We start from the raw sequence: 27,017 nt of genomic DNA on the forward strand, positions 1-27,017 counted from the left end.
CCTTGCCAGTACCTTGCCTTTTATCTTTACCATTACACCCTTTTTTTCTCCTGCTAGAAATAACCACTGTCCTGACTTTAGGGATAATTCTTTTCTTCAGTTTTATTACCTATATTGCAAACTAAAAAGTTTAATTTTCTCCATTTGTAAAGCTTGATGAATAGATTTATGCTGATGATCTCTTACCAGCTGTCTTTTACTCAGCATTGTTTATGATATTCATTCATGTTTTTGCATGTAGCTGTAGTTTTCCTTTTCATTGCTATCATATTCTTTGTACGAATATACCATGATTTATATACCCTATTCTACAATTGGACATTTTGGGGTGGTTTTCGGTTTTTGGTAATTTTGGAAAATGTTGCTAAGATAATCTTGTCTTTGTTACCTAGTGCAAGAATTACTCCAAAGAATAGACCTAATTCTAGGTTATAGGAAGAATTTAGAAGTTCTTGCCAAATTGTCCCCAATTCCCATTTCCCTGACAGGGTATGAGAGTTCCCAGTGTTCTGCATTCTGGCCAATACTTAGTATTTCTAGGTTGTAATTTTTGCAAATCTAACAGGTATAAAATGGTGTCCCTTGTGCCTTTAGTATGCATTTCCCTTATAATTGTGCATTTTCTCATGTGTGTGTCTTTTGGATTTCCTCTCTACTGAAAAACCTGTTGAGGTCTTTTGCCAATATTTTAATTTAGTTGTTTGTTTTTAGTGATCTATAGGAGTTCCTATATATTCCAGATCCTAGTACTTTTGGAAATATATGTAACAGACATCTTTGACTTATCTTTTTATTCTCTTTGTAGTGTTTATGGAAGGACCAAATTTCTTAAAATAGTATTTCTCAGTGTTTATGGATAGTGCCTTGCTTAGTAAGTTCTTTGTTAACCTGAGGTCTTGCAGATATTGTTTTCAAGCTTTTGCAATTTTGTGCTTTGCATTTGGACCTTTAACTTAGTTGCAGTTGATTTCTTTGTGGATACAGTAGGAAGGGGATATAGTTTAGTTATTTTGTTACAAATATCCACTTGTTTCAGCACCAACAGTTCTCAACCTGTGGGTCACAAACCCTTTGGGGGTTGAACAACCCTTTCACAGGAGTTGCTTAAATACATCCTGCATATCAGATATTTACATCACAGTTCATAACAGTAGCAAAATTACTGTTATGAAGCAGCAACGAAAATAATTTTATGGTTGGGTTCACCACACCATGAGGAACTGTATTAAAGAGTCGCGGCATTAGGAAGATTGAGAACCACTGAAATAGTCTATTCTTTTTCTGGTCTTGGTAAAGACCACTCCTGTTGCTATATCATATGTTGACATATGTGAAGGTCCCATGGTATATGTACACTCAATCTTTTGTTCCAGTGGGCTGGTAGTCTGTTTCTCCACCAAGTACTGTCTTATTAGTGTTATAATAAGACTATCTGGTAGGTCCTTCTACTTTATTCTTCTTGTGTATCCTGACTTTTCTTTGCTAGTTCATTTCCATATAAATTTTGGAGTTGTAACCTTGTCACAAGCTGACCCCCTTCCATTTCTAAAAGCAAGCAGGTAACCAAATAAAGGCATGAGGATTTTGACTTAGAACATGTTAAATCTAGAGATCCATTTTGGTAAAATTTTCTAAAAATGATGATGGAACAACTCTATGTAGTTTTTTTTTTTTCTTTTTTTGGCCAGGGCTGAGTTTGAACCCACCACCTCCAGCATATGGGGGCGGCACCCTACTCCTTTAAGCCACAGGCACCACCCTATTTAGATGTTTTTAAATGTCTTCTCAGCATTTCATGATTTTCTTTCTTTCTTTTTTTTTTTTTTTTTTTGAGACGGAGCCTCAAGCTATCCCCCTGGGTAGAGTGCCATGGCATCACGCTCACAGCAACCTCCAACTCCTGGGCTCAAGCGAGTCTCCTGCCTCAGCCTCCCAAGTAGCTGGGACTACAGGCGCCCGCCACAACGCCAGGCCATTTTTTGGTTGCAGCCATCATTGTTGTTTGGTGGGCCCAGGCTGGGGATTCGAACCTACCACCTTGGGTGTATGTGGCTGGCGCCTTAGCCGCTTGAGCCACAGGCGCCGAGCCATGATTTTCTTTTTGGTAAAAATCTTACACATGTGTCTCTTACTAGATTTATTTCAAGGTACTTTTTTAAGGACTATATATATCATTATTATGTATGTATAGTTATATGTATGGTTAGACCATATGAAATTGCTGGTTTTTATCTCAAAAAATGATCACATATTGGCAGTTATATATGGTTCAACCTACTAGGCATGGGAAACTGAACATAAAAGCACTTCATTTTTTTTTCTTTTTTTGAGACAGAGTCTCACTATGTTGCTCTCTGTAGAGTGCTATGGTGTCACAGCTCACAGCAACCTCAAACTCTTGGACTTTAGGGATTCTCTTGCTTCAGCCTCCCAAGCACCTGGGAATACAGGTGCCCACCACGATGCCTGGCTATGTTTTGGTTGTACCTGTCATTGTTGTTTGGCAGGCCTGGGTCAGGTTCAATCCCACAAGTCCCAGTGTATATGGCTAGTGCTCTAACTGCTAAGCTATGGGCACCGAGCCAAAGCAGTTCATTTTTATACTAATTCTGTATCTAGCAGCCTTGTTAAAAACTATTACTTATCTGAGGATATTTTTGGATTCTGAAATACACAATCACATATGTTCTCAATGAATGACAGTTTTATTCCTTTTTTCCCCTAATATTTATATTATTCATTTATTTTTATTGGTTTTATTTGATTGGTGAGGACCTCTATGGCAATGGTGAATAGAAGTGGTGAAGGTGGGCACCTTTATCTTTAAAGTTCCTAGAGTCAAAAGGAGGCTTTCAACCTTATACCATTAAGTATTATGTCTGCTGTGGCTTTATGTTTATAACTTCTATCAGGTTTAGAAAGTCCCTATGTATTCTAAGTTAGCTAAAATATTGCTTTTTTTCTGTATTTTTAAAAATGATGACTGGTAGTTGAATGAGTTTCTCTAGTTCTGTGATTTTTCTCCTTTAATCTTTTAATTTAGTGGTTACATTCATTAATTTTCTAATAGTAACCCATCCTTGGTCTTGATATACACTTGGTATACATCCTTGGCCTTTTTATATTCTAGTAAGTTAGTGTATGGTTTATATTTTATCTATTTGTATATGTTCCATATTCAATATATCTAGAATATATAAAATATACTTTATAAAATGTGTAAAACACATTTTATACAAATATAGGATATATATTTACACATTACCTATAAATGTGCTGTGTAGTTTTTGCATTTTGGCCCTGAGTGATATTGGTTTATATTTTGTTTTCTCCTACTATCCTTGTTAGATTTTGGTATGAAAGTTATGATAGCCTCAGATAAAAAGTTGGGATTATTACTTTTTCTGATTTCTGGAGAAGTTTCTGTATGATTTGGAATGATTTCTTTCCTGAATGATGGACAGAACTCACTGAGGAAGCCATCAGGAGCTACAGTTTTCTTTTTGGGAAGATTTTTGACTGCTAAGTCAGTATATTTAGTGATTAAAGGAATATTAAGATTTTCTAGTTAATTATTCAGCCCATCTTGACAAATTAGTTTCTAGAATGTATCTAGAAATTTTATCTAAATTATTACTTTTGTTGGCATAAAGTTCCTGTTATCCCTCTTAAGTGCTTAATATCTGTAGCATTTGTGATGATTTCTCATTCTTGATAGTAGGTATTTGTGCCTACTTTATCAATTTTAATATCTTCTTTAAGAACCAGTTTGAGACTTAACATTCTTTTGTTTTCTATTTTGCTAATTTTTGTTCATAATTTTTTTTTGTTTTTTAAAGCTTTTTAGTGGGTCCTCAGCTCATTAATTTTCAGCCTCTTTTTCTAATCTAAGCATTTAAAGCTATACATTTTCTTACGTATATAATATACCATACATTTTGATATAATATTTTCATTCTTGTTTAGTCAACATACTTTAAGATTTCCAATTTAGTATTTTGTTGTTTGTTTGAAGACAAAGTCTTACTTTGTTGTCCAGGTGTGAGTGTAGTGGCATCCTAGCTCACTGCAACCTCAAACTCGTAGGCTTTAAGGGGTCCCTCCTACTTCAGTCTCCCAAGTAGCTAAGACTACAGGCGAATGCCACTTTGCCCAGCTAATTTTTCTATTTTTTGTAGAAATGGGATCTTGCTATATTGTTTGGGCCAGGAACTCCTGGCCTAAAGTAATCCTCCCACCTCAGCCTTCCAAAGTGCTAGCATTATAGGTGTGAGTGAGTGTGCCTGGCTTAATGTGTATTTTTTTTTTTTTGATCCAAATGTTAGTTTAGCAATCAATCTATTTATTAGTATTTGTGCAAATTCAAAACATATGGGCTTTCTACAGTTATTTTGTTACTGATTTCTAGCTTAATTGCATTGTGAACAATTCTGTGATTTAGATTCTTGGATATTTGATGAGACTTGTTTATGGCCCTAGCATATAGATGATTTTTTGTAAATGTTCTATGTATATTTGAAAAAAATGTGTATTCTGCAGTTTCTGGGTATAATGTTCTATTTATGGCCATTGAATCAAGTCCTATATTGTTAAAATTGAATATATGTCTACTGATTTTTTTTCTTTTAGTTTATTTATAAAGAGAAATGTTTTAAAATCTTCCATTATGATTGTGGATTTCTCTTTATAGTTCTGTCTTGTTAATGCTCTGTATATTTTAAGCCTATGTTATTGAGCACAGATTTTATATGGTTATTTATATCTTTCTGATGAATTAAATCCTTTGTTGTTATGAAATGACCTTTTAATTAATGACAGCCTGTTAATATAGATATACCAGCTTCCCCCCGAAAGTTTGGCATCTTTTCCCCGTCTTTTTATTTTAAACCTTTCTGTATTCTTTTTATATGTTATATGTGTACTTGTAGTATATTTTTAAATCTAATGGAATAGTCTTTCTTTCTTTTTCCTTCCTTATTTTAAAAAAATTTTCCCCCTCTAGGCTGAAGGAACAATCTTTATTTTTACTAGAACATTTAGTACAATTACATTTAAGGCAGTTCTGTTTTTTTCTTTCTTGTCTCTTGCGTTGTTTTGTGTTCTTCTACTTTTTTGTCTTTCTGTTAATTTGAAAGTTATACTTTTAAAAAATTTTTATTTTTATTTTATATAGATATACATTTTGAGACAGACTCTCACTCTATTGCCCTGGTAGAGTGCCATGGTATCATGATAGCTCACAGCAACCTCAAACTCTTCGCTCAAGTAGTCCTCTTGCCTCAGCCTCCGGACTAGCTGGAACTACAAGTTCCTGCAACAACATTTGGCTAGTTTTTCTATTGTATTTTGTTTTTAGTAGAGATGGGGTCTCACTTTTGCTCAGGTTGGTCTTGAACTCCTGAGCTCAAGCAGTCCACCCACCTAGGGCTCTCAGAGTGTTAAGATTACAGGTGTGAGCCACTGCACCCGGCTGAAGTTACACATTTTCATACTTGGTGATTACTCAAAACTTAAAGTTAATCCCTTCTCTTTAGACCACTTTAAAGTCTTTTTCCATCCCACTTTCATTCCTACAGAACTGAGAGAAGATGGTTTCCAGCCTCAAACTTACCTAGTACAGGGAGTGAAAGCACTGCATACTGCTTTAAAATTATGGATGAAAAAAGAAGTAAGTCATACTCTTTGGTGAAATCATTGTTGCTTTTTATGTGGCAAGATCAAGGAAATAGAGTCCTTACTCTGTTGTGGCAGTGCTTGTGAGTATCAGTAGTAAGGGATTCAAATAGAGATAATATTTGAAGTACAACCTGCATTTTATTATACAATAAATACAGATGTACTGGTTTCTGTTCATATTTATGAAAATTAAGTACTTAAGTATGTCTTTAATCTGGCAAAGAAAGTAAGTGTATTTAGGATATTGACTGAGAAATGAACATGTAGATACAATAGAATGATAAATAGTATTGGACTCTTATAATATGCTTATTAGTCTTTATATATATGAATTTGTTTAATCCTCATAGCAACTACATAAGGTCTGGGTCCTGTTCTACCTATGGGAAAGCTGAGGTTCAAGAGTTTTTTAAGTAACTTGCCCAAGAGAACTGGTAGAATTAGAACTTAAAGCTTGTAATTCTGGGATTGCAAAGCATATGCTCTTTACTCCTCTGCTAGACTTTGGTACAAATGAAGGACAGAGAGGTCAAGGTTTAAGCGTGAGCTTTTCATTTTGATTAAAACTTGGTCATATTTGCATTGATTCCTACCACCTCCAAAGGTTATCTCAGATCTCCACTTGGAATTAGTGTTAATTTCTTTTATGATTCCATAGCATATTTCTTGTGCCAGAAGGTTTACAACTCATATATATAAAGTAATGTACTCATTTCTCCTTCATCAGGTTTATGAGTTCTTGAAGAACAGAAACTTTCTTTCTTATCTTTATTTTAACTCCATGGAACTTTGCACATAATACTTCAATAAATGATAAATATGTGAACTAATGAAAATGCATGTCCAAATTAATTTCTTGAGTGTCCCTTTGAAATAAAAATCCTGCTCTTAAGGGATATTGGAGAATAGTAATTAGTAGGTTACCATCCCAATAACTGTATATTCCCTGTCACTTTATTATCATTGTTATGTGTCTAGTAGAGCAAGGAAGTGTGAAAGCATCCAGGAAAATAAAAATCATGTCTTCCACTGTCAAAGATGTTATCATCCATTTAAGAAGGAAAAGCATAAGCAAATTTAAAACTGTACAGCGTTTACCATTTTAAGTTGCACATGAACTTTATGGCCACCCTGTATAACAAGATAAAATGGGCATGTTGCAAAAATAATATAATTCATTTTCTACTAATGGCTTTAGACAAATGGTGCTCAAATTTGTGAGTTTATCAGAATTGCCATTAGTGCATTGTATAAAAATAAAGCCCCTGGATTCTTCTCTAGAGATTCTGATTTAATAGATCTAGAGTATGACCTGAACCTCTATTTAGACATAGTCTCACTTTCTTGCCTCCGGTAGAGTGCCATGGCATCATTGCTCACAGCAACCTCAAACTCTTGGGCTCAAGCGATCTTCTTGCCTCAGCCTTCTGAGTAGCTGGAACTTCAGGTCCCTACCACAAAGCTTAGCTATTTTTTTTTTTTTTTTTTGGAGATGGGGTCTCGCTCTTGCTCAGGCTGGTCTCAAACTCTTGAGCTCAAGCAATTCACCTGACTTAGCCTCCCAGATTACTAGGATTACCAGTGTGAACCACTGAACTTTTATTTTTGACAAAGTTCACAGGTGATTTTGGTGCATAGTAAAAAATTTGTTATTAATACAGTTAATACATACAGCACATTTTAAAAAGCATGATATGCTAGGTGTGGTGGCTCACACCTGTAATCCTGGTACTTTGGGGGCTGAGGCAGGGGGATCGTTTAAGACCAGGCTGAGCAACTTAGCGAGACCCCATCTCTACTAATACTAAAAGAAAATTGCTGTTAGGAGTGGCTTGCATCTAGTGATTCCAGCTACTCAAGAAGATGAGGCAGGAAGATCACTTGAGCCCAGGAGTTTGGGGTTTCAGTAAACGATGATGACAGCACTGCACTTGTGCCCAGGTAACAGAGTAAGACCCTGTCTTAAAAGTAAATAAATAAATAGCATGTTGTTTACGTTAACCCTCTATTAATTTGCTCTACAACTTAGGCAACTTAGTATAGTGATTAGGAGCATGGATTCTGGAGTCAGATGTTTGGAATCAAATCTCAGCTTTGCTACTAATAAACCAGCTGTGTGACTTGGGCAAGTTACCTAACTAATGTGCCTCAGTTCCGTCAGTAACAAAATGGGGGAAATTGTAAAATGCCATAGTGCTGTTGGAAGGATTAAATGAGCTAAGACTTGTAAAATACTTAATATTAGAGTACCTAGTTACTCTAATGTTAGCCCTTAATATTACTGTGTTATTAACTTGTTTTAACAAATTATGCTAAAACCAAGTGTACAGCAAAAGTAGAAACTATTATGTTGAGTATGTCTAAAAAGCAAAAGGTACTTAGATACAGAGATTTATATTTGAAATGGACATGATAACTAATGACAATAGCTTGCAGTTCTGTCAATATGGTAACTCACCAATTAATTCCCGTTTACTATTATTGGATCATTTTTCGATTTTGCTTTTTTTTTTTAATTGAGACAGTCTCACTGTGCTGCCCACAGTAAAGTGCTGTGGCATAACAGCTCACAGCAACCTCAAACTCTTGGGCTTAAGTAATTCTCCTATCTCAGCCTCCCTAGTAGCTGGGACTACAGGCACCCACCATAACACATGGCTATTTTTAGAGATGGGGTCTCGCTCTGGCTCAGACTGGTCTCGAACCTGTGAGCTCAGGCAGTCCACCTGCCTCAGCCTCCCAGAGTGGTAGGATTACAGGTGTGAGCCATTGCGCCTGGCCTTTTCTTTTGCTTTTGATTATTAAAAGAAAAACAGTTTACAAAAATTTATTCAAATTAGATTTTCTTTTTTTTTTTTTTTGAGACAGAGCCTCAAGTTATCCCCCTGGGTAGAGTGCTGTGGCATCACAGCTCACAGCAACCTCCAACTCCTGGGCTCAGGCAAGTCTACTGCCTCAGCCTCCCAAGTAGCTGGGACCACAGTTGCCCACCACAACGCCTAGCTATTTTTTGGTTGAAGCCGTTGTTGTTTTGGTGGGCCCAGGCTGGATTCGAACCTGCCACCTTAGGTGTATGTGGCTGGTGCCTTAGCCACTTGAGCCACAGGCTCTGAGCCTCAAATTAGATTTTCTAAGAGCAACTAGGATTATGTCAGTGCCTGTATTTCCCTTAGAAACTTTATGAATAATGAATTAAATATTAGGCTTAATTATACTTAATTAATTATGGTGGGCTTTGAGATGTAAAGTACAAGGTTACTACTTAATATAGAGCAAAACTCACCGGGGAAACAAATCTATCTAAGGATTCTTATGTTTTTGTTTTTTTTCTTTTCTTCGGAGACAGTCTCACCCTGTTGCCCTTGGTAGAGTGCTATGGCGTCACAGTTCACAGCAACCTCAAACTCTTGGGCTTAAGCGAGTCTCTTGCCTCAGCCTCCTAAGTAGCTGGGACTACAGGTGCCCTCTACAATGCCTGGTTATTTTTTTTTTGGTTGTTGTTGCAGTTGTCATAGTTGTTTAGCTGGCCTGGGATGGGTTCTAACCCGCTAGCCTCAGTGTACATGGCTGATGCCATAACCACTGTGCTACAGGTGCTGAGACAATTTTTATGTTTTAATGAAGATCTCTTTAGATAGTATTATACCAACTTCATGAACTCTGAGACATGGCTTCTAGTGTTTGACTATGTTTATAGAGCCTAGAAAATTCAAAAATTGGTTTAGTAAATTAGTTTTTATGTAAAAAAATGTAAATAACTTTGGTTTTCTTATCTTTGCTTATCCAAATACAGCTTGTATCTGAACATGCCTTTGAAATTCCAGACAATGTTAGACCTGGACATCTTATTAAAGAACTTTCTAAAGTAATTCGAGCAATAGAGGTAAGTAGAAACTATCATGTAAATGCTTTGTTACTGTCTGCTCTGAAAAGCAAATACATATACCACCTCACTACAAACATTTGAAAACCCTTACACACTTAGAAATAATTGAATGACCCTTGGGTGGATTCTTAGGTTTTCAAGCTTCAGAATTCCTAGAGAGAAATTTAGAGTATTGTATTGAAATGAAATACTAAGCAGTTACTAGATTATTTCAGGCTACTCTAAAAATAAAAAATACTGACTAAACAATACAACTTTCAGATCCAGTTAATTTCTGCTACCTAGACATGAATACTTGTTAAGTAATTAGAACAATAGGAAAAAATGTAAGAGGGATGAGTTATGCTAGAGAAGCTGGGTTGGAGAAAGGGATGAGGATAGTGGGGTGGGACTAAAATACTAGAGCAACTTGGTCAAGTAAATGCCTTTGATAGAAGCTCATAAAAATTTATGATTAGGTGTTTTAATTTATTAATTAAGGGCTCTTCTAGGTGTTTAAGGGTAGAAAGATGTTTTAATTAAAATAATTCTTTAGAAAGGTTAGCATCTAGCTTGAATGGAGGAAATTAAGTGGTGGAATGAAGGACAGCTGATAATTTCACAGCTTACATTAGGTTTGTGTTTGGGGAATAGGAAGAAGTATACATCTAAGAAATATTAAAAATGCTGGGTTTGGGCTTTTTGGGCTTAGCATCTGAAGCTCGGTGGTTAGGGTCCTGGACACGTTCACCAGGGCTGATGGGATTGGACTGGCCTGGGCCTGCTAAGCAAACAAACAACAACAAAAAATTGCCAGGCATTGTGGCATCTATAGTCCCAGTTACTAGGGAGGCTGAGGTAAGAGAATGGCTTGAGCTTAAGAATTTGAGGTTGCTGTAAGCTATGATGTTATAGTACTCTACAGAGGATGATAAAGTGAGACTGTCTCAAAAAAAAAATACTGGGTTTAATATGCATGGTTAGAATTGAACATGTAGTAGCTATAGTAGAAAAATATTCTAGCTATAGTAGAAAAATATTTTCTATTCTTAACGAGTGATACTAATCACAAATTAATGAACTTAGTATCAAGTCATATATTTAATCTTAAATAAATCTCATGCATGGTAACAACCAAAACTAAGGCTAAGGTTAATAAGATAGGTATGAATCTATGTGAAAAAAAACTGTAAGTCTTTATTAACGGAAGTAAAACAATACTTAAATAAATGAAGGTATCATTTCTGAAACTGTGTCAACTCCAAATTGATACTGTAAGTTTAAAGTGGTAAAATATACCTGGAAGAGTAAGTCTACCCCAAAGACCAGCCAGTCCAGGATAAGTCAGGAGAGTGAAATGCTCCATATTGGTTGTTACCTAAAATTCAAGTTTAACTGGGTGTCTTGTACTTTATCTGGCAGTCTTATCTAGGAGGCTGTCTACAAGAATTACCTAATGTATTCTTCTAGTGGAGAATTTGGAGATCAATTAATGATGAATTCATAGAAAACAAAGCAGATGGGGAGTGAGGCAGTTGTAACTCAAAGGAATATCAAAGGGTGTAAAAGAAAGGAATGTAATAATAGTATATTACATGGCACTGGGTTATCAATAATTTTTACTGAGTACAGTTTAAATACTGAATATTGAAGGAAGGGGGAACATGTATGTTTAGGACAGGTATGTGAGGATTAAGACTTCATTTTGATTAGTAGGAATTCAGTAATGATTGAAGCTAAAAACAGTTTAAACATGTTATTTAGAAATTTGAAGGCAAAAAACTGGGGGGAAAACCCACAATTAGAGTTGTGAGTCCTGGCTACCCAATACTCAAAAGAATCGCAACCAGAGACTCAGATGTATGTAACCCGTGTTTATGGCAGCATTATGTACAATAGCCAGAGTTGGGCCAAGATAAACAAATTGTGGTATATACATACAATGGAATATTATTCAGCCTTATAGAAGAAGGAAATTTTGACATGGGCTACAAAGTAGGTGAACCTTGAAGATATTTCTCTAAGTGAAATAAGCCAGTCACCAAAGGACAAGTATATTCTTCCACTTATATGAAGTTCCTACTGTTGTCAAATTCATAGAGGAGTGCAGGTAAAAATTATAGTTGCTAGGGCCAGGGGAGAATAGGAAATTCCTTACTATTCAGTGGGTACAGTTTTAGTTTGTGCACATGAGAAAGTTCTGGAGATGGATGGTAGTGATGGTTGTATAACAGTATGAATATACATAATGCAACTGAACTATATACTTAAAGATGCCCATCACTCAGGAATGGATTAACAAATTGTGGTGTATGCATACCATCGAATACTATTCAGCCATAAAAAAGATGGTGACTCCACATCTTTTGTATTATCCTGGATGGAGTTGAAACATATTCTTCTTAGTAAAGTATCACAAGAGCGGAAAAGCAATTACCCAATGTATTCAATATTAATATGAAGCCAGTAGATGATATAATGCAGTGACACGTATAACCTGTTTTAGGTGTCACCTAATATCAAATATTTATATTACAATTCATAACAGTAGCAAAATTACAGTTATGAAGTAGCAGTGCAAATAATTTTATGGTTGGGGGTTATCACAACATGGGGATCTATATTCAAAGGTCGTGGCATTAGGAATGTTGAGAACTACTGATCTAAGGTGGCCTAATTTGGCCCCCACAGGAGAAAAACTCATTTCAATTTAAGTTGGGAGAGGGGTGACAAGGGAGGGGAAGCAGGGTGAAGTGCTCCCACTGAATGGACACAGTGTGGGTGTATTTGGCACACCTTTGGAATGCAGGACATAACCACAAGAGGGACTATACCTAACAAAATTGAAATACTTTGACCTAGTTGTTTGTGCCCTCCCACTAACCTGAAATTTAAAAAAAAAAAATGGTTAAAGTAGAAAATTTTATGTTACATATATATTACCATAGTACAAAAAACAAGTTGCAAATAGTTGCTTCTGGAGAACAGGAATCAGGATGAGGAAGAGTAGACTGCTACTTTTCATGATATGGTGAGAGATGGCTAATGTTTATAATCCCAACACTTTAGGAAGCTGAGGCAAGAGGATTGTTTGATGCCAGAGTTCAAGACCAGCCAGGGCAACACAGTGAGAACCCATCTTTACAAAAACATTTTTTTTTTTTTTTTTTTGAGACGGAGCCTCAAGCTATCCCCCTGGGTAGAGTGCCATGGCATCACAGCTCACAGCAACCTCCAACCCCGGGCCTCAAGCAAGCCCCCTACCTCAGCCACCCAAGTAGCTGGGACTACAGGCGCCCGCCACAACGCCTGGCCATTTTTTGGTTGCAGCCATCATTGTTGTTTGGCGGGTCCGGGCTGGGGATTCGACCCCGCCACCTTAGGTGTATGTGGCTGGCGCCTTAGCCGCTTGAGCCACAGGCGCCGAGCCACAAAAACATTTTAAAATTAGCCATCATGTAATCCCAGCAACCCAGGAGGCTAAGTTGGGAGGATCATTTGAGCCCAGAAGTTCGAGGCTACAGTGAGCTTTGTCATGCCCCTGCACTTCGCCTGGACAACAGAGTAAGACCCTGTCTTTAAAAGAAAAAAATTAAAAGTAAATATTGATTTATGCAAGTATTTATGTGAAAAGAATGTTTATTGGGGAAAAGAACTGGAAGCAGACTAAATGGCTACCGGTAAGCATTAAATAAATTATACTATATCCATACAGTGGCATATGTGTACAACACAGCCTTTAATATGATACTGAAAATCAAGGAAATGTGTTCACAGTATCTTATGATCTGAAATTATACTGTTGGGGCGAGAAGGAAATAAAGGTTCCAGCAAAGCTCTTCAAGGCTTATGATTTAGCCTTTTTTGTATATATGATTAAACTGAATGGTTTAGTTTTCTAAAATGTATTTATGGGTAATTATTTAGGCAGGTGTGAATATAGTAGCTGTGTCATAAAAATACTTTGATTTTAATTCTTAAAGGAAGAAAATGGCAAACCAGTTAAATCTCAGGGAATTCCTACTGTGTGTCCAGTTTCACGATCCTCAAACGAAGCAACTTCCCCATACCATTCTCGGCGAAAGATGAGGAAACTTCGAGATCATAATGTCCGAACTCCTTCTAACCTAGACATCCTTGAGCTCCACACTAGGGAGGTCCTCAAAAGATTAGAGATGTGTCCATGGGAAGAGGCAAGTATTATGTTTTATAATAACAAAAAGAGATATGATTGTTTCTTTAAAGTTCTTTAAAGGGGTAATAAAAAGTAAACAGTCTGGGTCTAGGGTGGTAGCTCACCTGTCTGTATTCTTGTAGAAAAAAAAAACTAGCAATCATTGTGGTGGGCATCTGTAATCCCAACTACTTGGGAGGTTGAGGCAAGAGGTTTGGTTGATCCTAAGAGTTTGAGGTTGCTGTGAGCTATGATGTCACTGCACTCTACCCAAAGCAACAGAGTGAGACTGTCTCAAAAAAAAAAAAGGAAAGAAAGAACAGTCTGACTGTTCTTGTTATCTAATTTTTACTGTAGAATTGTAGATATCATCCAGCTTTGAGGAGTGGTGCTTAATCTTAATTGTCCTGTAGAATTAGGATGAATAGACCTCATTTATTTCCTGACATGTTCAGTGGATGTTACCAAGTACCACATGTTCTTTTAGGCTCTGGAGAAGATGCCAGAGTGAGCAAAACTTAAGTTCTTGACCTCATGAAGCTTCCATCCTAGTTCAAGTTGGAAGGATGGGGAGGCAGAGACACCAAAATAATACAATTTCAGATTATAAGTGATGAAAGAACCTAAAACAACAGAGCAGCAGTGGGAGTAAATGGGTGGGATGTGGCTGGCTACTTTAGCTGAGGTGGTCCCAGAGCCTGTCAGGTTTGAACTGATGCATCACACCAACTCCAATGAATGCACAGAGATCTGAGGAATAATGTTATAGGCAGAGAGAAGAGCGAATGCAGAATGCCTGTACTTGAGCCAACATCATCAGCCTAGAAGACTGTTAGACTGGGAGAGTGTTAGAATAAACTCATTAAAATTTGTGCTGGCCTACTGGATAAAGGGAAAAATAGGGGGGCAATAATGAGAATGATGAAGCACTTTTGTAAAACATGGTAAAAAGTTTATGATAGCTGTATCATTCATAATTTTATATCTTAAGTAGAGGATAGGCAGTAATTTAAAATGAATGAGATAGAAGAGTTGAGTGTGGTGGCATGTGCCTGTAGTCCTGGCTGCTTGAGAGGTTGGTTGCATCAAGAGGATTGCTTAAGCCTAGCAGTTTGAGACCAGCTTGGGCAACATAGTCAGACCCCAACCCTAAAAACATAAAGTCCTTATGTTTTTAAACATACTTTTTAAAGTACTTTATACTTTATAAAGTACTTATAAATAAGTACATAAGATGAATAAGATAGGGGTATCTTTCAACTAGATATTTAAAAAAGTTTTGTAGAGACTTCAACTTTCTGACTGGGTGCGGAGGCTTGTGCCTATAATTCTAGCATTCTGGGAGGCTGAGGTGGGTGGATTGCTTGAGCTCAAGAGTTGAAGACCAGCCTGAGGAAGAGTGAGAACCTGTCTCTACTAAAAAAGTAATAGAAAAATTAGCCAGGCATTGTGCACACCTGTAATCCCAGCTTCTTGGGAGCTGAGGCATGAGGATTGCTCCAGCCTAGGAGTTTGAGGTGGTTCTGAGCTATGGCACCAAGGCACTCTACCTAAAGTGACAGAGATTGTCTCAAAAAAACAAAAAAGAAAGAAGGAAACTTGAACTTTCTTAAATAGTTTTAAGTTTGTTTTTGTTTTTTCTTGGAGACAGAGCCTCAAGCTGTTGCCTTGGATAGAGTGCCATGGCATCACAGCTCACAGTAACCTCCAACTCCTGGGCTCAAGCGATTCTCCTGCCTCTGCCACTCAAGTAGCTGGGACTACCGGTGCCCACCACAATACCTGGCTATTTTTTGGTTGCAGCCATCATTGTTGTTTGGTGGGATTGGAATCCTGGGCTGGATTTCAACCCGCCAGCTCAGGTGTATGTGGCTGGTGCCTTAACTGCTTGAGCCACAGGTGCCAAGCCAGATATTTTAAGTTTTATATAATTGTTTTAAAACATTTTCTAGATCTACTTACCCATAGTCATCAGGGAAGGTTAGCTTATTATGAAAGGTTCTATTTGTTATTAAGGACAAAGGAAATCTTTTTTATGCATTAAAACCCAGCTACTATTATACCATTATGTCACTTAGTGGTCTTTGTGCCTAGTGGTAGCAGTGTGGTGACCTATTAGTTGCTGGGGAGGTATTAAGTGAAGGATGAGGTGAACAGAAAGGCCTAATGGTTAGCACTGCAGCAGGATGAAGCAGGGGTTGGGGGGAGAGTTAAAATACTTTATACAGTGCTGTTCCAGCTTTTCAGCTTTCTGCAAGAGTGAATCTTTTTTTTTAATTCACCTTATGCACATTTGACATTCTACTTCATAGAATGTATTTTATTGTTAATAGTCCTCCAGAAAGATGAGCCCGACTCTTGCTTTGGCTTTAGGAACTCTGGAGCGCCATAGTGCCACATCTCCCCATGCTCTGGAGGCTGCCAGTTACCTTGAGATGCCGCACCATAGGGGAGCCGGTGGTTTACTGTCTTCCTGAGTCAAGCAGGGACATCTGAGGGTGGAGGTTAAATAACTTTTGCTTTTGTACTTTAAGGACATCTTGAGCTCTAAACTGAATGGAAAATTCAACAAACATCTCCAACCATCTTCCACAGTACCTGAATGGAGAGCAAAAGATAATGATCTACGATTACTGCTGACAAATGGAAGAATAATTAAGTACGTAAAGTAGATCAAACTATCAAGCAGATTAATTTTCAGAGTGTTCCCTTTATTCATTCTACGCCTAGTCTATACTGTGGCACAGCTGACTGAAATATGGGGACAGGGTCTCAATTCTTTACACTCAATGTCTGTAAATTAAGGGGGAGGGGAATACTGTTTGGCTACATAGTCTTATTTTCTGACTTGATTACTTTTCTTTGATGACACAGAGATGAGAGACAGCCCTTTGCAGATCAGAGTCTTTATACAGCAGATAGTGAAAATGAAGATGATAAAAGAAGGACAAAAAAGACAAAAATGAAGATAGAAGAGAGTTCAAGAATAGAGGGGATGGAAAATGAAGCATCTCAAAAGCCACTTAACAGTATGTTTGTTTTAATGGTTATTGTAAAGATCTCTTCATTACTAATGAGATAATATGCTAAGTAACTTGCTAATTTTAAAGTTTGTAAGTTTACAGTAGGATTGAGAATTTTTGTGTCCCTTATACTGTTATGAAAAATCAGAAGTATGTCTGAAAAGGTCACCCACTGGGGAGGTGCTGAGTGGGAATGGAAAGTGGTATCAGAGACAGGGGTGTATGGGGTTCACATACCTTCATCTAGTTGATTTTTAGAGTCATGTGAAAGCTCATACATTTTATGGATCTCTAATCCCCAAAATAAAAATTCCAAGTTTAATGAAATTTTATATGGATAATTTTAGTTAACATGTATATAATTTTCAGGAGATATATATATATATAAAATTGGCTGATCTGAAGCTGTTAGGTCTCCATATATTGTGGTGTTACTTGATTGCCTATTGACAAAAATTGGCAACCTTTACTGGGTTATTAATTTGGTTCTTTTCAATATGATAAAATATCAACACTGCCTTCTCCTTGAGATCTTTCTTCTTTAAACGGAATCTTAATTTCTCAACATTTTTTAAGACCTCCACATACCCTTCTACTTTAAAAAGTAGTTGAAATAAATATTTTTATACTTGACAAGTATATGCTTCAAATAAGTAACATTATTTCATCCATACTGAACATTTTAGTTCTTGCTAATTCAGATAAACTTGGCACTCCTGTAGTTGGTTACTCTGGTTTTGTGCACGTGGCAGGAAAAAGGTGCTAGTCAACAGGAAATTCCTCAAACAAGAAGTGCTAGATGGTGATGCCTCATGAAAAGAGAAAGCCTAGTTTATAAGTTTGTTGACTTCACTAACTACATGAATGCTTTTTACGTTTAGGAAAGTCATCTTTCCTAAAAAGAGGATAGAAGAGGAAAGACAGGGAAACATCACAGAGCTGGGTGAACTTTAGGGTTAACCTTTGCCTTATTCATCAAATTCTAATGACTTTGTCTTTTTCCTCATCCTTTCTCTTCAATTTGTAGGATTTTTTACACGTGTGAAGTCAGAACTCAGGAATAGATCATCAGGATATTCTGATATTTCTGAGTCAGAAGACTCTGGACCTGAGTGCACTGCACTGGTACGCCTGAGACTTGTACGCTATTTGATAGAAAGATGAGCACCACGCAGCATCAGTTGGGAGGAAGGCAAACAACAGCTTTCCCTGAAGCTAATCTGTGTAGCGTGGGGTCTTCCTGTAGCGGTCATTGTATGTACCCACTGTCAAGTGACTGTTCACATAGCTTTTGTCTGATTTTGGACAAGTAGAGGGAGAGGACTTTTCTGCGTATGCTATTCTTATGTTTCTCATATCTCTCATAGGTTTTATTTCATTTTACCTTAAAGAAAGCCTGTTTTTTTTTTATTAAAGTATAGTATGTGCCTATATTAATAAAGATTCTTACTTTTTCATGTGAAATCAGAAATAATTTCATGATAATTAAGATTTTGAATTTCTCCAGATACATAAAGTCTTTTGGATTAGTTAGTACAGACTTGGTCAATTTCTTATATAGCTTTGTTTCTGTTTAATTATTTGTTATCTCAGAAAAATAATTTTACCACGGAAGAGTCTGAAAGTTCAGGTGATGAAAAGAAACGAGAAATAACATCAAACTTTAAGGAAGAATCTAATGTGATGAGGAGCTTCCTTCAAAAGAGCCAGAAGCCATTTAGAAGTGAAACTCCAATTAAAAGGTAGGTTTGCTGATGGAAGTAGTCTTAAAACATTATGGTGTAAATGCTATGAAAACATTTTTTAGTTTTAAATTTTGCTGAAAATTTTATCAGAAAAAATACACTTTCTTTTTTTTCTGATAATCTGCTTTTTAGGGAATGTCCTACCTCGACGAGCACAGAGGAAGAAGCTATTCAGGGCATGCTGTCTATGGCAGGGTTGCACTATTCCGCGTGTTTACAAAGGCAAATACAAAGCACAGACTGCAGTGGTGAAAGAAACTCTCACCAGGATCCCAGCAGCTGCCATAGCAGTAACCATGAGGTTAGGCAGTTGTATCGCTATGATAAACCAGTGGAATATGGTAAGAAAAAGAAATTATCAGTCTATAAGAAGTAACATATGAGGCCCAACCTAATAGTTCAGTATTCCTAGTTTAAGTTAGAAATTATGAATAAGAACTATTCGTTGCATACCTTTAGCTCTAAATGGTGTTAAGAATGTTGATAGAGGCTTGGCACCGGTAGCTCAGAGGCTAGGGCGCCAGCCACATACACCAGGGTTGGTGGGTTCGAACCCAGCCCAGGCCTGCCAAACACAAACAATGGCAGCTACCAAAAAAAAGAATGTTGAAAGAAAATATATATAATGCTGCCAAGTCATGTAAGATAGAGGCATAAGAACACAAAATGTAAATTACCTAGGATTCAGAATTATGTTTAGTAGCATAATTCTACCATTGCTATTGCAAGACAGTATTATTAGCAGAGTGAAAAGGAATGTTATGGTGTCTTAAATGGTCTGCTAAATTTTAACAGTCAAACAAGTTTTGAACTGTTTCTTTCTGATTGAGGCTATTTTTCCTTCTACTTGAATCGGAGAATTGGGAAAAGAGGGCAGACTTAATGACAGTGTCAGATATGCCCCATTGTCTTTTTTGCTCTGTACCTTTAGAGCAATTTTTTTTTTTTTTTTTGGCCAAGGCTGGGTTTGAACCTACCACCTCCATTATATGGGGCCAGTGCCCTACTCCTTTGAGTCACAGGTGCCGCCCTAGAGCAAATTTTTATTTACAAAAATCTTGAGGAAGTTTGGGGAGAAGATGGACTACATTAAAATTGAATGCCTACGTAATAATTGTGTTGACTCTACATAATTGTCAACTATGGACCAGGAGCTTGGCATTCATGTTACTTAATTCTTGAAACAACACATATAGTATTGGTAAAAATCACTCCCATTTTATAGTTAAAGGAAGTAAGACTTAGTGAAATTAATTTGCCCACAGTTTACTTAGCTATTATTCAATGATGCTAGAATTTGAACCCAAGACCATTCCATCTCAAAGTCTGTGCTTATTGTATAAGAGCAAACTGAAGTTTGGGGAAGATAAGTAACTTGCCTTCTTTTTTTTTTTTGAGACGGAGCCTCAAGCTATCCCCCTGGGTAGAGTGCCATGGCATCACAGCTCATAGCGACCTCCAACTCCTGGGCTCAAGCGAGTCTCCTGCCTCTGCCTCCCAAGTAGCTGGGACCACAGGCACCCACCACAACGCCTGGCCATTTTTTGGTTGCAGCTATCATTGTTGTTTGGCGGGCCTGGGCTGGGGATTCGAACCCGCCACCTTAGGTGTATGTGGCTGGCGCCTTAGCCGCTTGAGCCACAGGCGCTGAGCCCAGTAACTTGCCTTCAATTGCATTAGTAATGGAAGATCTCAAATTCAAATCTGAATTTGTCTATCTTTCCACTGTAACCAATTGCCTTTATTCTATTTGGGAAAATATTCTACATAGGAAATAACATTTTTAGAGAAAGAATTTTGGTTTTGGTTTTATATCTACAACAGATGGCCATAAAATTTGATTTTAGATCTTCCAGTATTTGGCCCAAAACCTGTCATACAAAGAAAATCTTTGAGGCTAGTCAAATACAGTGGGTTTACAGCTAATTGATTACAACCAGTTATAGATTTCTTTTCTTTTTTTCTCAGTTAGATATTTCATTGTTCCTTCTCTGCACCCACTGCTTTACTTGACTGCCTTTTAAATAAATAAATAAATAAATAAATATAGTCCTTGAGAGAATTGAAAGAATTAACATGATAAGCTGTGAGCTAGTGATTGTTTTTTGTTATTGAAAGGAAAAGGAAAATAGTGACGGGGAAAGTATATGAACAAATATCAAAAGAGTTAATGTATTTATTTTTAAATAAAATGTCAACATAAATTTGCTTTCAGTTTTAAGCATTAGGCTAATTTTGTTCTTTCAGATCAAGTTTGTGCAAAGATAATTTAATTAAAATTTCTCTTTAGGGTACCATGTCAAGACTGAAGACCGAGATTTGAGGACTTCTTCCTGGATTAAACAGTTTGATACTTCCAGACTTAATCCTCAGGTATATTCTAAGTTGGAAACATAAAAGGACATTTAAAATTCTTACTTAAGCTGTTAAAATTTTTGTATAGTTAACTACTGGAACTAGGAAGCAAAAAAATTATGATTAAAGCAAAAAAATTATGATTAAATTCACGTTTGAACAACTGTCCATGTTGGGATTCTAACATGATGACTAAGGTAAGGCTCATGGATAGAATGTGATCTGGAAAATAATAATTTATTCAATGCAGTAGTTTAAAAATCACTGACTTCCAACACCTATAGGTATATCTGGTTACCCTGAAACATGAAAGGAAAAGAAGACTACCAGAAGATCTTTTTTATAACTCTGATGTTATAGCTTTCCTTTCTTTTGTTTTCTTTAAAAGTCAGTGTCTTGGCTCGGCGCTTATAGCTCAACCGGCTAAGGCGCCAGCCACGTACACCTAAGGTGGCGGGTTCGAATCCCCAGCCCGGACCCGCCAAACAACAATGACGGCTGCAACCAAAAAATAGCCGGGCGTTGTGGCGGGCGCCTGTGGTCCCAGCTACTTGGGAGGTGGAGGCAGGAGACTCGCTTGAGCCCAGGATTTGGAGGTTGCTGTGAGCTGTAATGCCACGGCACTCTGTCCAGGGGGACAGCTTGAGGCTCTGTCTCAAAAAAAAAAAAAAAAAAAAAGTCAGTGTCTTACTCTCTTTTCTAGGCTAGAGTGTAGTAATGTGATCATAGCTCACTGCAGTCTTGAACTCTTGGGTTCAAAGATCCTCCCAATTTAGCTTCCTGAGTAGCTGAGACTACAGGCATGCATCATCGTGCCCAGCTAGTTTTTTTAATGTTTTATAGAGACTGGGTCTTGCTGTGTTGTCCCAGCTGGTTTCAAACTCCTGGCTCCAAGCAGTCCTCCTACCTCAGCTTCCCAAAGTGCTGGGATTACAGATGTGAGCTACTGCACCCAGACTGACATTATTTCTTGAGAATTTGATGAAAGTTATAGATTCTCTTTTGAGGAAAATGTTCATCATAAGTACTGACTTTTGCTTACATTTTTTCATGGTTTGTGCTGCCACCAGTACCCCAATCCCAGCCTCAAGATTATCCATTAACTCCAGCAGAACCTCTTCTTTAAGAGATGAGAAACTAGATGTTTTAGGATCCCAGCATATTAATGCTTACACCAAAGAAAATGAACTGAAAATATTATTTTTAAAAAACCAAAACCTAAGGGCAGTGCCTGTGGCTCAGTGAGTAGAGCGCTGGCCCCATATACCAAGGGTGGTGGGTTCAAACCTGGCCCCAGCCAAACTGCAACAAAACAATAGCTGGGCGTTGTGGTGGACGCCTGTAGTCCCAGCTACCCAGGAGGCTGAGGCAAGAAAATCACCTAAGCCCAGGAGTTGGAAGTTGCTGTGAGCTATGACACAACAGCACTCTACCGAGGGCAATAAAGGGAGACTCTGATTCTTAAAAACAAACAAACAAACAAAAAAAAAAACACTTGACCAGCAGCACCAAATAAGAAAATAAGGAAAGTGTTATAACCTTTTGCTGCAAACCTTGGAAAATAGCAGCCAAAGAGAATCAAAACTCTTTATTATTTATTTAGACAGAGTCTCACTTTTTCACCCTTGGTAGAGTGCTGTGGCATCATAGCTCACAGCAACCTCAAACTCTTAGGCTCAAATCATTCTCTTGCCTCATTCTCCCAAATAGCTGGGACTATAGGCACTCGCCATAATGCCCAGATATTTTTAGAGACAGGATCTTACTCTTGCTCAGGCTGGTCTCGAACTCCTAAGTTCAGGTAATCCATCCGCCTCGGCCTCCCAAAGTGCTAGTATTATAGGCATCAGCCATTGTGCCTGGTGGAGAAATCTCTTGTGAATAAAGCTTTCTCATAGCACTGGCATAACCTCAACAGAAGTGAAAAGAGCCTTTAGATTTTGCCATCTTCTAGAGTCCTGGGTTGAGATGGAGGTATAGACGGAAACCCCTGGAGAAGGAAATGTACATGTATAATATACAAGCAGAAAAGATAATTAGACACCAACCTAAATGTGTATGTAAGATCATTAATCTCTTAAGTAGTGGAATTATGGGTGTTTTTTATTTCCTTTATTTGACTTATCTATATTTTCTACATATTTAGCTATTACTTTTACAAGAAGTAAAACAGCCAAGTTTTTTTTTTTTAAAGCAAGGTTTTGCGAGTATAAGTTCTTTATTGAATAGAAGGATATTCTCCAGAGTTAAAAGTCAATCGTTTAGGCTCAGTACCTGCGGCTCAAGCAGCTCAGGCACCAGCCACATACACCTGAGCTGGCAGGTTTGAATCCAGTCTGACCTGCCGAACAATGATGATGGCTGCAACCAAAAAAAAATAGCCGGGCATTGTGGCGGGCACTTGTAGTCCCAGCTACTTGGGAGGCGGAGGCAGGAGAATCGCTTGAGTCTAGGAGGTGGAGGTTGCTGTGAGCTGTGATGCCACTGCACTCTGCCCAGGGCGACAGCTTGAGGCTCTGTCTCCAAAAAAAAAAAAGTCAATCCTTCAACTGATCTAATTCACTTTTTCAGTATATGATTTTATAATGCCTCACTGTAGCTGGCCATAAAGTTTATTATTTATTAGCATTATAGGATTCAATATTAAAAGTAAGCTATTATCTTTAATACAGATTTGGAAACTTACTTGGTCATGACAGAGTCAGAGATATATTTTATATCTCTCTTTATACACTTGTGCATAATTAAAACTGGTTTCATGAAGCATCACATTGCAGTGTACTCTTTTAACATCTCTAGTCTGTTCTTTCTGTTTTTAGTACTGATGGTCATGACCCTCTGTTAATTTGTAGCATTTTCTTTTTTTCTGAAAGTTTACTCAATAGTCTTAAGAGACTGAAAGAGGAGTTGTGTGTAGTTAAGGGAAAACATTAAGCTAGGGGCTTTGGATGTAAGGATTTACTTTAAAGAAGTTAGTTAGGTTCTAGGCTTGGCGCCTGTAGCACAGTGGTTACGGCGCCGGCCACATGCACCAAGGCTGGCGGGTTCAAACCCAGCCTGGGCCTGATAAACAACAATGACAACTGCAACCAAAAAATAACTGGGCGTTGTGGCAGGCGCCTGTAGTCCCAGCTATGTGGGAGGCTGCGGCAGGAGAATCGCTTGAGCCCAGGAGTTTGAGGTTGCTGTGAGCTGTGATGCTACGGTACTCTACTGAGTGACATAGTGAGACTCTGTCTTAAAAAAAAAGTTCTAAAAAAGAAAAGTACCTTATACTGTGAGAGGTAAAAGGGAGCTGTGGCATGCTATGGAAGCCTAAGTCTACACCTCCCCTCTCAGGCCCTCGTGGCACATGCTCACTGTAATGGCAGGCAGGGCATTTCAACTTGTTTAAATTGTTTTCTCTCTCTCCTTTTTCTTCTTGACTTAAGTTATGAAGCAACTTCAAGATTTGAATCCTTCAGAGCTGTTAGGTATATGAACTGAGATGACCATTATGAAAGGGTGGTTGTTGCTGGCTGATGGAAGTTAAGAAAACCAAAATTCAATAGTTTATTTCTTATTTCTCTTGACTTTGCTAATGCATAGAGAATTTAAATACCTTACTTTTCTTAAGCCCCTCAAAATTCAGCCTCATTTCCTTCCTTCTTCCAGGATCTAAGTAGAAGCCAGAAATGCATCAAAAAAGAAGGTTCATCAGAAACCAGTCAAAAGGTACAAAGTCGGAATTATGTGGACAGCAGTGGCTCAGGCCTTCAGAATGGAAAGTATATACAGAATTCAACCTTGATTTCAGGGGCATGCCAGATAAGTAATGGCAGTCTGAGCCCAGAAAGGCCAGTTGGTGAAACTTCTTTTTCAGTGCCCCTTCACCCTACCAAGAGACCTGCATCAAATCCACCACCTATCAGCAACCAGGCAACAAAAGGTAACTTTTACATATTTGTAGATTAAGTTTATTTCTGTGTGTAATGGTGTAAACGTAGTCGCTACCAGTGTAGATGTAGTCTCTGCAGTGAAGTTGTTCTCCATCTACTGCATTACGGACAGCAACCCACGGGTTACAATGGGTACAAAAAAGGATGCCTAAGTCAGCTCTGAGGTCAGAAAGCAGACCCTATAAAAGGATGCTAAGGGGTTAGCCAGGCTGAGCTGGGGAGAGTGACAGAATGGACAGCTCTGAAGGCAGGGGAGAGCATTTGAGCCTGGGCAGAAATGGTAGAAGTGGGATGGGAGGTATTTGTGAAATTGCACTCAGTTTTATTGCCAAAGCAAAGTTTGAGGCAGGATATGTAAGAGTTCAGGCTGGAGAGCTAGGCAGAGCTCAGACTGTGGGAGGACCTTGTAATCAAATGAAGGAGTTTGACCTTTATCCCTAATGTGAGGAGGTGGATGAGTTTTAAACAGTGGAAGTCTAGAAGTATGACTTTGTCCATTGAGAACACTTACGGTGGTTACTTTCCATAAACTTCTCCTAGTAAATCTTCCAGGTGCTGTCTGCCAAATGTGCTTTTCATTATTATTTACACTGTTGTTGGTGTTTTATAGGTAAACGCCCAAAAAAAGGAATGGCAACAGCCAAACAACGTCTTGGGAAGATTCTTAAGTTGAACAGAAATGGCCATGCACGTTTCTTTGTGTGACAGAGCTGCTGTTGCAGCCACTTTTCCCTTTGGAGACCAGTCTTGGGGGTGCAGGAGCCTGGTGCTTCCACAGTCCCCATGCCTGGAGCAGTTTGTGTGTACAGTAAGAACACTGCCTGAAGAACAGAATGAACCTGATGCTGCATTTTCACTGTGCCACACCCACTCAGCAATAACCATTTTGGACCTGGTGGGGGAGAGGAAGAAGGAGGGTAGAACCTTAAAAAGAGACCTTGAACTGGAAAGGGTCTCTTGTCAGGGCTTGAATTTCATTTTATGGTTGGTAGTGTCTTGATTTATTTTCAGTGGTAGGATAAAGAATTATCAATAATTTATTTAACAGATTTTTTTTAAAGTTAACAGCTTATAAATTCTTTCTTTTTAAAATTTATTTATTTGGAAGATTTCTGGAGAAATATCTCACTAATTTAGATTTAAGAATGTGAAGGTTTTTAAATTATTTTTGATAGTGTGTGTGTTATATGTGGGGAAGAGCCACGGTAACAGTAATTAGTCTGGACTCTTAAATTTGATATTCAGGTTAAAGTCTTAAACAGGGATTTGATGCATTAATTATTTTAAATTAAGATGTATATGAAAATCATTTTATTTTATATATTTCATGTGTTTTTTATAAGCTATTAGCTTCGCTTTTGCTAACATCCAAGGTGCATACTGTTATCCAGGTTGATTACCTTATATCCCACCTTCCCTCTGCACTCCCCGTTATTTTGTGATGACCCAACAAGACTCTTCTCTTTGCAGGGAAACACTTTTATAACCAATGTGTAAGAACTCCAGAAAAGATCCCTCATTTCTCTTTTCATTTGACATTGTGATTTTCTTCTAAATGTAAAAAAATAGGCTTCTTGCATTTTCATTTCTGCTGATCATATCTGGTTCCCAAAGAAAACAGCTTTAATATTTTTTTTCCCACTTGTGGGAAAAGTATTATAAGTTTGGTTAAATTGTCATGTTTGTAGTTTTTCCAAATACATGTGTAACTGTAGCAGCTAGTGTTGGTGAACAGGACCAACACCTGCTGCAAAGGTTATATCTTACAGTGCTTTTATTCTTCTACCTAATTTGTTGGAAAATATGATTTAATAACTTAGGATATTCAAATCTGCATAAGCCGTAATATAATAGAATTATACTATATTAACTTGTATAGAAGCAAGCATGTTGGAGATCCTCTGTGTGTGCGTGTGTGTGTTTACATTTTTATTTTTTAAGCTTCTAAAAATTATTTAAGATACAGATTTGGAGTAAAATGGGTGCTTTTTGCAGTTTCTTCCATCTATCCTAACTTGATTAGTTCATATTGAGGTTAAGTATCTGGTTGGACGTTAGTCATTTATCTCCTTCATGGACAATTTTTACTGAATGCCAGTTCTCAGTTGCTTGTAATAGTTCTTTTTTTTTCTCCCAAAACATAAAAATAAGTAATTTCTGAGAGTGGGCTGGAAATGTTCCCAGTTTTGACAACAGAGCATTTTACAGGTTCCTATGGAGAAAATATAGGCAAATAGGATA

The 27,017-nt window shown here is 37.7% G+C and overlaps 1 protein-coding gene across 1 annotated transcript in view; it reads left to right on the forward strand.

Moving 5' to 3' along the window:
• Nucleotides 1-26,361, forward strand: part of KDM7A (lysine demethylase 7A) — a 52,295-nt gene extending 25,934 nt beyond the window's left edge. Inside the window, exons 9-19 of the mRNA XM_012806246.2 lie at nucleotides 5,577-5,668; nucleotides 9,470-9,559; nucleotides 13,525-13,734; nucleotides 16,250-16,374; nucleotides 16,590-16,744; nucleotides 17,766-17,863; nucleotides 18,332-18,480; nucleotides 18,616-18,824; nucleotides 20,774-20,856; nucleotides 24,493-24,766; nucleotides 25,387-26,361. Of these exons, the coding sequence (XP_012661700.1) occupies nucleotides 5,577-5,668; nucleotides 9,470-9,559; nucleotides 13,525-13,734; nucleotides 16,250-16,374; nucleotides 16,590-16,744; nucleotides 17,766-17,863; nucleotides 18,332-18,480; nucleotides 18,616-18,824; nucleotides 20,774-20,856; nucleotides 24,493-24,766; nucleotides 25,387-25,481 (1,580 nt within the window). The 3' untranslated portion in view covers nucleotides 25,482-26,361. The remainder of the gene's footprint in view (nucleotides 1-5,576; nucleotides 5,669-9,469; nucleotides 9,560-13,524; nucleotides 13,735-16,249; nucleotides 16,375-16,589; nucleotides 16,745-17,765; nucleotides 17,864-18,331; nucleotides 18,481-18,615; nucleotides 18,825-20,773; nucleotides 20,857-24,492; nucleotides 24,767-25,386) is intronic.
• The last annotated feature ends 656 nt before the right edge of the window (nucleotides 26,362-27,017 follow it).

The sequence above is a fragment of the Otolemur garnettii genome, unplaced genomic scaffold (assembly GCF_000181295.1).
Source record: "Otolemur garnettii isolate 467f Iridium unplaced genomic scaffold, OtoGar3 scaffold00049, whole genome shotgun sequence".
Taxonomy (NCBI): domain Eukaryota; kingdom Metazoa; phylum Chordata; class Mammalia; order Primates; family Galagidae; genus Otolemur; species Otolemur garnettii.